This window comes from Leptonychotes weddellii, chromosome 10 (assembly GCF_054177405.1).
Source record: "Leptonychotes weddellii isolate Sample4059 chromosome 10, ASM5417740v2, whole genome shotgun sequence".
NCBI classification, from domain to species: Eukaryota; Metazoa; Chordata; class Mammalia; order Carnivora; family Phocidae; genus Leptonychotes; species Leptonychotes weddellii.
The window spans coordinates 89928930-89942607 of NC_138378.1; the positions used below are offsets into that span (position 1 = coordinate 89928930).

Here is a 13678-nt window from a genome sequence, read left to right on the forward strand (position 1 = left end):
GAGAGAGAATGTGTGTATGTAGGTGTGCACATATGTGCTAAGTTTTGGTTGAAGGTTTAGGTAAGATAGCTAACAGAAATGCATCTGTTGCTTTGATTTTATTATTGTCATTTTGTTTTTTGATAGTATTGTGTGTGAGTTGGACCGTGTTTTCTTTGAATGCTTTACGAGAAAACCTTTTCTCATGATCAGTTTTAAAAATTACTCAGTTTTACAAGCTACTTTATTCCATTTTATATTTAATATTTAAGTGTCATATTTATTAAATATTGAAATATTGTAATATAAATATTCAGCTTTAAAAATTATTGCTGTCTGTCTTTAGTTTTTATATAGAAATCAATTTTCATATGAGTGATACTGATTGACAAATATGTAAGTTTTTATAATAAAGCATCGGAAAATAGCCATTGCCATTTATGGGCTTATGGTTGATGAATTGGTAGTTCAGTGCCAATGTGAAGTAGCAGAGGTGGCAAAGGTGATGCCGGGGGAACTGAGTAAGAGTGAACTTTGAGAAAAGTGCTTTTATGTAACTGTATTAGTTAGGATAGGCTGTATATAACAAAATCCTCAAAAGATGTAATAGCTCACACAATAAAAATGTAAGTCTTGCTCCTATAACAGTACTTAGCAGGTGAACAGGCTCCACAGTTACTAGGGCACCAGGCTGATGGAGCATCTGCCATCTTCAACATGAGGCTTCAAAGATTGCCCTGGGGTTGACTCTATCAGTCAGGTACAAGGGAGAAGTGCCTGGAGGAGCATACACAGGAGTTTTTCATGAACAGGGCATGGAAGTGATAACATCCACTTTCTTTCTTTCTTTCCTTTTTTTTTTTTAAGATTTTATTTATTTATTTACCAGAGAGAGAGAGAGCACAAGAAGGGGGAGCGGCAGGCAGAGGGAGAGGGAGAAGCAGACTCTTCGCTGAGCAAGGAGCCCAACACGGGACTTGATCCCAGGACCCTGGGATCATGACCTGAGCTGAAGGCAGACGCTTAACCGACTGAGCCACCCAGGCATCCCTAACACCCACTTTCATTCATTGTCACACTGTCACAGGGCCATACCTAACTCTGAGGGAGGCAGGGATATGTAGCCTGGCTGTGGGTCCAGGAGAAAAGGAGAACTCTTTGAAGAGTAGCTACCTGTCTCTGCCATAGAATTGTTAGCCTGTCCTCTATAGACAGACTCTAAATAAATGTCTGCTTGGTTCTGACATTTGGCTAACATTGGGTTATACTTAGCATATTTGGGATATGGCTAAAGGTCCTTGCTCTACTAAAGTAGTGGTGATCCGTGTCATCACAGAAGTCGGGGAGGAAAGGAAACCACCATTGCAGTGCCTGTGGGCCGAGGCACTGTACTAGATGCCTTCCATCTATGATTTCATTTCTTCTTCACAGTAATCTGAGAGGAAAAGTATTCATACCATGTTTTTCCAGATGAAAAAATGAGTTTTGGTGACTTTCCTTAGTTTCCATAATTGGTGAAACTGATATCTGAATTCTTTGAGTTGATCAGTTAATTTATATGATTTTATCTTTTTTGGGGTTGTCTTTCAGTTTGACTTTGAAGGATCACTTTCCCCAGTCATTGCACCCAAAAAAGCAAGGCCTTCTGAGACAGGATCTGATGATGTAAGCATTCTTACTTCTTGCTACTACAAAGTAATTTGTGGGTACTTGTACTAGAATCTACAGACATGGTACTCTTGTTGATTTGTGTATATTTCTGACACCTTTTGCTTCATTTTAATACTGAATAGCAGTTATCTGGAAGGTTGGATATGTTAGGTTTTCTGTGGTTATTCATATACTTTTGTCTTTAATGATCATCTAAAAATTACTGAACATAGGTAATACACATGATTTGAGTTTGGATTTGTAGCTATTTTACTGCTAATTAATCCTCTGATTTAGGTCCTCAGTCATACTTGATTCCATGGGTATATTCTTAAGTGATTAAGAAGATTTTTTTAAATTGAGGTGTAATTTACATAAACGAAATGCTTAGATCTGAAGTTTACAGTTTGATAAACTTTGACAAATAAACACTCATGTAACCCATAACCCCTCTCAAAACACAAAACCGTTCCGTTATTCCATAAAGTTTCCATGTGCCATTTTTAATCATTCCCTTCCTTCCCTTCCTCTATTCTTGAAGCAACCACTGATTTGAATTCTATCACTATAAGTTAATTTTGCCTGTTCTAGAACTGGATATAAATGAAATAATGTGGTTCATAATCTTTGGTATAAAGATTTCTTTCATTTAGTGTGATGTTTTTGAGATTCATCCCAGGTGTTGCAGATATCAGCAGTTTGTGCCTTTTATTGCTGAGTAGTGTGAATATACCATAGTTTGTTTATACATCCTTCTGCTGATGGATACCTAGGCTTTTTCCATTATTTGGCTATTATGAATAAGGCTGCCATCAGTATTCAGTGACAAGTATTTGTGGACATGTATTTTCATTTCTTCTGGGTAAATACCTAGCAGTGAAATTGATGGATCATTGCTGGTTCTCAAACTCATTATACTACATTACAATCTGACCGGTGATAAATGAGAGTTCCTCTTGTTCTTCATCTTGGCCAGCATTTGCTGTTGTCAGTCTTTTTCATTTTAACTATTTGAGTGTATAAAGTAGTTTCTCTTAGGTTTTAATTTGCCTTTTCCTCATGACTAATGATGTTAAACACTTTTTTATGTGCTTATTAGCTACTTACATATCTTTTTGTCAAGTTTCTGCTCCAGCTTTTTACAGTTTTTTAATTGGATTTTTAAAAATATTTATTGAGCTGTAGAAGTTTTTTGTATATTCTGGATATGAGTTCTTTGTTGTGTATGTTTTGGGAATATTTTCTCTCGGTATATGATGATGAACAGATTTTTAAAAATTTTAGTTACTCATCTTACCAATATTTTACTTTTATGGTTTGTTCTTGCTGTATCTGGTCCAAGAGTGTTTAAGTTAGAATAACACACTGTATTAAACCTTACAAAAACATCAGTAAATTCCAGGACCCGAAAATAGCATAAATCATATTCTCTCAACACAGTACAATAAATCAAAGTAAAAACAGAAACAGACTCAGTACTTGGAAAATGGAGTACAATCAGTGTGAATATAAAATTCAGTTGGTTATTAGGTTGTTATTGCTAGCTCCAGCATCCTATAAACATAGATGAATATACTAACCAGATACAAGTAGACTTCTCCCCTTACCAAAACACGGATCAGTGTAGTGGTCACTAAACTTGCCTATCTACACTTCCCACCTTTTATTCTTTACTTTTGGCTTCATAAGAAATCACCTAAGATAATCTTAATTTTCTTTCTCAATCTCTATAAATAGTGGGATTCTTCTCTCAGTCTATTTCCTAATAGGGCATGACTAAAATTTTTCAAATGGGTTTTGAAAAGTGGTTTGTCTTAATGTCTATTGCTGGCATCTGGAAATTGCTTAGCTATTTTGATGTGGGTCTAATTTTTAAGCATTGTGATTTTTTTCCAACTTAATGTGAAAATAGAACTTGAATTGTTTTAATGATGACATTACAAGGAGGCATTATTTAAAAAAATAATATCTTCTTTATTTTTCTCAGGACTGGGAGTATTTACTAAATTCAGACTACCACCAGAATGTTGAGTCTCATCTTTTGAATAGATCTTTATGTTTAAGTCCTTTGGAAGTTTCACAGATGAAGGATGAGGATTTTTCACAGAATCTCATTCTGGATTCTTCTACACTTCTGTTTACTCATATACCTGCAATTTTTTTTGTTCTTCACCTTGTCTATGAGGAGCTTAAGTTGAATACTCTAATGGGAGAAGGAATTCGTTCACTTGTTGGCCTTCTTGTTCAGTTGGCAAGGTAAATATCGTTTGTAGATTAGAAACTACCAAGAGGTCCTTAGATGACTTGATCTCAGCCATGAATATCATATAGGAACCTTGCAAATAAATTTCTGAAATCTACCTTTTCAGAAAACCAGAGCATTTTCTATAAACCACAGAGTGTTTGAAGGTATTGGCTATGTAAAGGACTTGTGGGCTGTTATGGGGTTCTTAGTCTTTATCCTAAGATTAGTGGGACATCATAAAAGTGTCTTAAACAATGGAGGTGACCTGTTCAGCTCTTCATTTTGACAAGCTGACTTGGCTACACTATGGTGGGCATTGTATAACACCTGCTGTTTTATAGTAATACCTAAATTCAAATAGGAGGTATAGTTAACACAATCATAGTTTACATATATGAATTGTAGGTATTACGATCCCTGTTTTAATGATGATGAAACTTGTCTAAGTTTGTTCCTAAGAACATGAATATTGTTTGCTAGTTGAGGGTTCTTTTTGCTGTGTTTTTGTTGTCTCAGTCTGTGGTTATCCCTGTCTTTGAGGCTCTTGTAGTGTATCCACAATAAGATTGTGTTCGTCACTGAATTGTGAAGGTCATATTTAGGTGCTATTTCAGCCTTTGTGACACTTGGTAATAAAGTTGAATTTGAATTGAAATGTCAAACTCTTGAGTTAAGATTATAGCACATTTTCTAATTTCTATGCTCTTCCTTGAGACTCTGAAATTCTTTTCTGAAAAGTGGCAGTTTTTTTTTTTTTTAAAGATTTTATTTATTTATTTGACAGAAAGAGAGAGACAGCAAGAGAGGGAACACAAGCAGGGGGAGTGGGAGAGGGAGAAGCAGGCTTCCCGCCCAGCAGGGAGCCCGATGCGGGGCTCGATCCCAGGACTCTGGGATCATGACCTGAGCCGAAGGCAGTCGCTTAACCAACTGAGCCACCCAGGCACCCCAAAAAAGTGGCAGTTTTAATTGATGGTCAGTTTCTCTTATGACAAATCATTACTAGCATGAAAATTCTTTTGTAATGAAATGACTTCCGAACTCTAATCATGGCTTTCTGAAATAAGTAACATTTTTATAATGTTTTATGTTTTTAAAGCTAATTTTTACATAATATATCTTATTTAATCTTCAAAAGTGAGTGAAGGAGGATTTATCTACTTTCTGGAAGAAAATACTGAGGCTAATAGAGATAACTTGCTGAAGACAACAGAACTAACAAATAATAAAGGAGAAACTAGTTTAACCTCCATAAAATTTATCTAGCAAAAAGTTTGGGCTGCGTTTGTTATATTGGGCACTTCAAGGTCCAGAAATAGAATAAAAGGACTCTAGATTTGATTATCTTCTTTGTCATAAGTTTTTTAAATTGAAAAGTTGAACTGATGAATCCTAACTCTATGGGGAAAAATGCTCTAATACCTTTCTTGTGATTTCTTTTTTATATGCTCTTATTGTTTTAGGGATTTAAAATTGGAGCCTTATGTAGATCATTACTATAGAGATTACCCAACACTTGTCAGAACCACTGGACAAGTGTGCACAATTGATCAAGGTAAGTGTTTGTGCCATTAAAGATTATCTAAACGGTGAGTAACGTTTTCTCGTATCTTTCTTGATGAATAGCACTGTATTTCTTACCTTTACTGTCTAAGTCAGAGGTGCTATTTTTCCATCAGGTAGATTTCAGTTTGTAGTGTTTGACCTCTGACTTACAGTAAGAGATAACATTAACTTCTCCTTCGGTGTGTGGGAAAAGTTTTATCCATCCCCAAGTGCTAAGGATGCTTTGCCCTAGACCTGTCTAATCAGTAGCTAGTAACCATATGTTATTTAAATTAATTCATACTGAAAATTTAGTTCCTTAGTTGCATTAGCCCCATTTCACGTACTCAGTAGCCACATAGAATAGTGGCTGCCATATTGGATAGTACAGGTATAGAACATTTCTGTCACCATTCTATTGCCTTAGACCTTGAACTACAGCGACTCAAGATCGGGTCCCAATTGTTAGAGTGGAATCCTAGGTTTCTCTTGTTTTCTCACCTTTAGGATTAGGGTACAAAATTTTGATTAGATTCTTCATATGCCTTGAGTATAAGAATTTGCTAAATTTCCATCCAGAGTGGGATAAGATAGTAGTCATTTACATTCTACATATTATAATATAGTCAGTCATTTTCTGTGACAGAAAACATGGAGTATTTTGGAGAAAAATGTTATTCTGATTGTTTCCAAATGGCAGATACTGATTATTTTCCCTTTAGAATAAAATTGTATTGTGGGGCGCCTGGGTGGCTTAGTTGGTTGAGCATCTGACTCTTGATCTCGGCTCAGGTCCTCCTCTCACAGTTGTGAGTTCAAGCCCCATGTTGAGCTCCACACTGGTCACGGAACCTACTTTAAAAAAAAAAAAAGAATAAAATGGTATTATCTTAATGTATTCTTGTGTCTTTATAAATGTTTATCTAATTCTAAAGGTCAAACAGGATTTATGCATCATCCATCATTTTTTACTTCTGAGCCACCAAGTATTTATCAGTGGGTGAGTTCTTGTTTGAAGGGTGAAGGAATGCCCCCCTATCCTTACCTTCCTGGAATCTGTGAAAGAAGCAGACTTGTAGTCTTGGTATGTATTACCTATCTTGTTTATCTTTTTCTTTTTAAACTTAATTTTTAAAATTACACAAAAAAATTAATTTTTTTTCATTTTGTGTACATTTCTGTGAATTTCAGCAAATGTATAGGTTCATGTAATTACCACCATAATTAGGCCACGGAACAGTTCCAACACCCCCAAAACTTCCCACAAGCTTTTGCGATTCATCCAAGTTCTTGCCTGTGTCAGCAGTTTGTTGCATTTAATTGCTGAGCGCTAGTCCTTTGTGGGATGTTTCACAGTGGTTACCCATTCACCCGTTGAAGATATTTGGGTTGGTCCCAGTTTTTTAGCAGTTATGATTACAGCTCCTATGAACATTCATGCCTAGGTTTTTGTGTAAATGTAAATTTTCATTTCTCAGGGATAGATACCCAGAGGTGGGATTGATGGTTATAAAAGTAAGTATTTTTCAAAGCAGCCATACCATTTTACATTCTCACCATCAGTTGTGAGAGTTCCAATTTTTCTACATCCTTGTCCGTTTTGGTATGGTCATGATTTCTAATTTTTGCTATTTTTGATAGATGTGTACTAGTATCTCATTGTGGTTTTAATTTGCATTTCCTTAATGGCTGATGTTGTTTTTAGAGTTCTAGATAGGAGGTTTTGTCAGCTATGTGGATTGTAAATATTTTCTTCTGGTTTGTAGCTGTCATGTCTCATCATTCTCTTAATGTTTCTTTTAGCAGAGCAAAAATGTTTAATATTATTGAAGCCAGTTTATCCAGTTTTTCTTTTATGGATAGTGCTTTTGGTGTCCAAGAATTCATTGTTTAACTTCAGGTCACAATTACTGTCTCATGTGTTTTTTTGCAGAAGTTTTATAGTTTTATGCTTTATACTTAGATCTGTAATCCATTCTGATAATATTTTTTTCTTTTTAATAAGATGTGAGGTTTAGGTTAAGGTTCTTACTCCATTTGGATGTCCAATTCTTTTAAACCATTTGTTGAGAAGACTCTCCTTTCTCTATTGCTTTTGCACTTTTGTCAAAAGTTAATTTGCCACAATTTTGTCGATCTATTTCTGGGCTTTCTTTTGTTGTCCATTGATCTATGTTGCTGTCCCCACTGTGTTGATTACTGTAGCTGTATAGTGAGTCTTAAAAATTGGTTAGTGTGATGATTCCTTTTGTTACTCTTCTTTTTCAAAATTGTTTTAGCTATTTTGTTCCTTTGCCTTTTCATTTAAATTTTACAATCAGCATGTGTATAGCTACAAAAAAAATTCTACTTGAATTTTTTTCTCCAAAGAAACGCATCTTTACTTACTTTAAAAAATTAGTTTACTTTGAATAGTTAATACATGTGCAAGATCAGACCTTCAAATCGAACCGAAGGACTTTAGTAAAGGTGAGTTCCTTCATGCTCCTGTTCCTTGGTCCCTTCTCCCTGGGGCAGCCGGCCTACAGGTCCTTTGTGTACCTTTCCAGAGATGGGGCCTTCCTAGGCTTATAGGAGAACCCCATGCTTTTGTCTCCTCCACAAATACCACTGGACTGCAAATGTCTTTGTACCCCACATGTCTTTTCCTTATTCTGCATTCTGCTTTACTTCATGTTGAAAGAGGCTTCAGAGTCCCCTGTGGCTCTGAAACAGACATGTAAAATAGTGATTCTTCTTTTTTAAAAAAATGATGGTAAAATCTACGTAACGTGATGTTTATTATTTTAAATATTTTTAAGTGTACAGTTAATTCAGTGGCATTAAATACCTTTACAGAATGTTAAGAACAGGTTAATCCCAGAACTTTCACATCCCTTGATACCTGTGTCAAAACATTTTAAGTAAAACCACCAAATATATTGGTCCTGTCCAACTCTGCTGAATGGGGGGTTGACTTGGTGTAATATCTAGCCACAAAGAGGAGCAAGAGAAATATGAATATACCAAGTCGGTCAGCCTCCAACTTAAATTATGTTAGTCAACTTACAGATATTCATATTATGACTTTTTTTTTGTTAGATATGATGTCAGTTAGGTTTAGGAATATGTCACTTGCAATGCTGGTATTGGTTTAGAATATAGGATTTTTTTTTAAATTTTTTTTTTTAAAGATTTTATTTATTTGACAGAGAGAGACACAGCGAGAGAGGGAACACAAGCAGGGGGAGTGGGAGAGGGAGAAGCAGGCTTCCCTCGGAGCAGGGAGCCCAATGCGGGGCTCGATCCTAGGACCCTGGGACCATGACCTGAGCCGAAGGCAGACGCTTAACGACTGAGCCACCCAGTGGCCCTTAGAATATAGGATTTTTAAGATTCTCCAGCATTGTAGTAACATTTTAATAGAATTGTGCTACTTTCAGAAAAAAAAAAAGCTACTTGCAGGTGCAGCTCTTGGTGGTAGTAGCAAGTAGCAAATACTCAAATGAGAACTTTGAAGGCCAAAGTGGAGAAGGGTGTGGGTTAGGGTTCACCTAACAGAAACAATCCAGGTGTCCATTAGTTTATGAATAGAGAAAGTTTGGTAAATCTGCATAATGGAATACTACTCAACAATAAAAAGAAACAAACCACTGATGCATGCAGTAATGTGAATGAATCTCAGAGGCATGCTAAGTTAAAGAAGTAAGACACAGAAGATTACATATTCTAAGATTCCATTTATGCGACATTATAGAATAGGCAAAACTATAGGGAAAGAAAATAGGTGAGTTGTTTCCGGTGCTGGGTGTAGCAGGAGTGGATTGACTATAGCGGGTATGAGGGAGCTTTTTGGGGTGATGGAAGTGTTCTATATCATGACTGTAGTAGTGGTTATATTATTGTATAATGTTTGTCAGTACTCAGAGCTGTACACCTAAAATGGATGAATTTTCCTATAATTCCTGTAATTATACCTTGTTTGTTTAAAAAATAATGTTAATTTTCTCCTTATGCAGAGTATTGCACTCTATATACTTGGTAATGAGAGCTCTGTTTCTGAGGACTCCTCACAGTATTTATCCAGAATAATTATAGGTAAGTCAGTGTAATGTTAGGCTTCCCAAAATGAATTATTTTTTTCCAAAACAAATTTTTATAAATGTTGATATCAGAGTTGAAATTAAAAAATGAAAAATTTCCTAAGTGTTTGCTTTAGAGGGCATGTTTTGCCTCATTTTAGAGGTGACCTCTTGTACTGGTCTAGCCTGCAGTCCACAGCTGATTTTCAGGGACCAGGAGTACTTCAAATTTAACAAATTTTTTGTTTTTTCAGTGTACATAAAAAGGACTATTTTGGCCTCAGGAAAATTATTACACTTTCCAGTCTGCCAAAGGACTGCCTATTTTGTTATTTTTTAGGAGTTATTTGTTAGTGAATTTTTATTTCCAAATGTCTTCTACATGTTACATGTTTTCTTTATGAGGATAACTATCAAAATAAAATTTCATTTTGTTGCCTTTTAGCCCCCCAAAAGTCACAAGCAGAACAAGAAGAAAACAGGTGACTTTTATTCAGATTGTGCTTATATATTAAAAATAGAAAGCACTATTGTGTTTTACTGTTGAATAACTTCATGTTTCATTCCCTTACAGGTTTAGTTTCAAGCATTCTACATCAGTTTCTAGTCTAGCTGAACAATTAGTTGTCTGGATGACTAACGTAGGTAAGGTAGTCCTTGTTACTTTCTACATGTCTTTGAGATGCTGGTGAGAACCGCCTGCTTTCCACAGAAACCTCCTTCCTCAGTAGGCCTTGTTTCCTCCCAGTGAGCTAGAACTGGGTGGCAGGACAGGGGCTCTCACTCTGTGAAAGGGTCCTGCAGGACCAAGATTGTGGCCCATCAAGCCACACTTCCTTTCCCTGACCTTGTCACAACTTCTATATCATAATCCTGCTATGCCAGCTTTTTATCTCTCGGTGGGTAAGAAATGTTTATTTGCCCTTCTAGGCCAGTCAAAGCTGTGGCTCTGTAGTCATTACACATTCAGCCTTGAAGACATTGTAATACTCACATATCAGGAGGGAGTATTTCTGGCAAAATCTAAAAGTAATTATACAGACATTTCAGGGTATGCTTTTGAAGAATATAGGCTAGTGACTTAGGCTCCAAGATGAGGATACAATTGGGAGGAGGGAAAGGGAGGAGAGGAGTTCCCTATTCCCTTTTCCCAAAGCCAGTGCTCTTAGGCTTTAAACCGAGGAAAATACTAAAGACATTTTTTTGCATTTAAAATGAAGAACTAAAAAAAACTTTAAATTATGGACATGAAGGTATAAAAATATGGCAGTGTTACAGAACAGTATGTTATAAAGTAATGGTGTAATGAATATTACAGGATGTCTGAATTCTTAAAGAGTATTTTAAATGACTTAGCTTTTTGCTGTTTTTTTAATATGCTCCCTTAAAAATTATAATAGTTGTCCTATGGAATTACAATTGTCCTCTGCCGAAAAATATTAGATGAGTTAGTTCTGTTTGTATATTATATATTATAATATTTAATAAAAGTGTTATTCTCATAAGGAAACATTTTTACCTCAATAATTAATCAACTTTAAATATTAATAAATAATATATAATAGTATAAAATCTAGCCTGGTGATGGGTATTAAAGAGGGCACATTCTGCATGGAACACTGGGTGTTATACGCAAACAATGAATCATGGAACACTACATCAAAAACTAATGATGTAATGTATGGTGATTAACATAACATAATAAAAAAATTTAGAAAATCATTACAAGAAAAATAAATTTTACCTGAGGATTTGAAAAATTTTAAATATGAAGTGTGGTAAAATATAAAAGAATGTATAAAATGTGTAGAGAATAATAATAAGGTGAACATTGTTGTGTACTGGTCACCTACCATTAGAAATAGAACATTGCTAGTATATTAGAAGGCCCTACATCTCTGCTCCATGTGATAATCTTCCTCTCACACACCTTCTTACTACCTGTAATCATGGCCTTATCTAAATTTTGTATTACCTCATTTTCTTCGTAGTTTTACCATCTTTATATATTGCTTGGTGTTGTATGTCTTTGAACTTCATGTAAATGGATATAGATATAAATTATTTTTTTCTGCTCACTTCATCCATGTTGACTTGTGTAGTAGTAGGTCATTCATTTTCACTGCTACATACTCCATTGTTTGACTATAGCACCATTTATTTATCCATTCTATTGATGATAGCATTTGGGCTGTTTCCTCCCTTCCCTCTTTTTGTCATAGTGATTAGTGTTGCTGCTGAATATTTTAATAGTTGTGTGCTGGTGCACTTGTGTACAAGTTTCTGTATGGCTATTAGTGGACCATAGAGGTGGACCTATCTGTACCTGCCTTGTGTTTTCCAAAGCGATTGTACCACCACCAGCTGTGGGTGGGAAATACTGTTGATTTACTTTAATATGTGTCTATCAAGTGAGTGAAATTATAATTTTAATAATTTTAATTTGAACTTTCCTGATCACTTTTCATATGTTTATAGCCTATATTTTTCCTCTTTGGGAAATGTCTTTTTGTCTTTCCTGTCTTTCCTATTGGGTTGTTTCTCTTTTCCTTAAGGTTTTTGGTTCTTTTATTTTATTATTATTTTTTAAAGATTTTATTTATTTATTTGACAGAGAGAGTGAGTGAGAGAGCATAAGCAGGGGGAGGGGTAGAGGGAGAGGCAGACTCCTCACTGAGCAGGGAGCCTGATGCAGGGCTCAATCCCAGGACCCCAGGATCATGACCTGAGCTGAAGGCAGACGCTTAACTGACTGAGGCACCCAGGTGCCCCGTTTTTAATTCTTTAAAGGACCTTTTATACTAATCCTAGATGTCAAGACACTAGTCTGGTAGTAAGATGAAAAAAATCGATTTCTGTTTTGTCAGGATAGATGTTGATTAACTTGAGTCAGAGGATAATTGGGACAGTGGCAGGTCTAAATGAAAAATTTTCTCCCTTCCTTTCATCACAAGGTTTCACTTTAAGAGACTTGGAAACTCTTCCCTTTGGAATTGCTCTTCCCATCAGAGATGCAATTTACCACTGTCGTGAGCAGCCTGCTTCAGACTGGCCAGAAGCTGTCTGTCTCCTGATCGGACGTCAGGATCTTTCCAAGCAGGCCTGCGAAGGAAACTTACCCAAAGGGAAATCTGTGAGTATCAACATAGAAAGTTCAAAGTTCAGATTTAGTTTCAAAATCAAAGTAGTAATATTCTCCATTTTTTTCTTAAGTCTTTTTACAAGTGTATATATCAGTTTGTCTTTTATATTGTATGCCATATGGGGTTTATAATTGGGCAGATCTTCTTATTTATAAATTGAACATGGGAACAGGAGATTTTGTGAAGGCTCCTCTTGCCTAGACCTTTCTTTCCTTTTAAGTCAGGAAAAGTGCTGAGTCAGTAGATCCCCTACCATGACTCTTTCTCTGCTTGTACCATATCGGTAATTAACTACTTTGTGACTATTAGGTAGAAAAAGGGGGAGCACATGTATCCTTACTTTGAATATGTAACTGTTTTCTCTTTCATACTTTTTTGATGTGTTGAATTTCTTGAATTTAACCTTTTAAACAGGTGTAAATATATCTGTTTAATCACATAAAACTGAAGCTCCAGGAAAGGGTTTTTTGGGAGCTGGGATGGGGGACACTAAAGTTCTTTAGAAGATGTCTTAAGTTATTCCTCCTGAAATTCTATCCTTTGTCAGTCTTCCTCTGCTTTTATAAAGAATGGGTTCTGAGAAGCCTACAAATAAAAAATGAAATACATCATTACTCTCTAATTATCTCTCTCTCTTTTTTTTTAAAAGATTTATTTATTTATTTATTTGAGAGAGAGAATGAGATAGAGAGCATGAGAGGAGGGAGGTTCAGAGAGAGAAGCAGACTCCCTGCCGAGCAGGGAGCCCGATGCGGGACTCAATCCTGGGACTCCAGGATCATGACCTGAGCCGAAGGCAGTCGCTTAACCAGCTGAGCCACCCAGGCACCCTAATTATCTCTCTTTTAAAATCAGCTTCTTTTAGGGGCACCTGGGTGGCTTAGTCGTTAAGCGTCTGCCTTCGGCTCAGGTCATGATCCTGGGGTCCCGGGATCGAGCCCCGCATCAGGCTCCCTGCTTGGCGGGAAGCCTGCTTCTCCCTCTCCTACTCCCCCTGCTTGTGTTCCCTCTCTCACTCTCTCTCTCTCTGTGTCAAATAAATAAAATCTTAAAAA

General features: G+C 36.1%; 1 protein-coding gene across 5 annotated transcripts in view; it reads left to right on the forward strand.

The window, feature by feature from the left end:
- ANAPC1 (anaphase promoting complex subunit 1) overlaps positions 1-13678 on the forward strand; it is an 89292-nt gene that overhangs the window by 28604 nt on the left and 47010 nt on the right. For 4 of the 5 annotated variants that reach the window (XM_081796788.1, XM_081796789.1, XM_081796790.1 and 1 more), the window contains 8 exons: positions 1570-1644; positions 3617-3885; positions 5338-5429; positions 6355-6503; positions 9418-9496; positions 9926-9962; positions 10055-10125; positions 12435-12613. In XM_081796788.1, the coding sequence (XP_081652914.1) occupies positions 1570-1644; positions 3617-3885; positions 5338-5429; positions 6355-6503; positions 9418-9496; positions 9926-9962; positions 10055-10125; positions 12435-12613 (951 nt within the window). The remainder of the gene's footprint in view (positions 1-1569; positions 1645-3616; positions 3886-5337; positions 5430-6354; positions 6504-9417; positions 9497-9925; positions 9963-10054; positions 10126-12434; positions 12614-13678) is intronic. The other variant, XM_081796791.1, reaches the window with a different exon arrangement.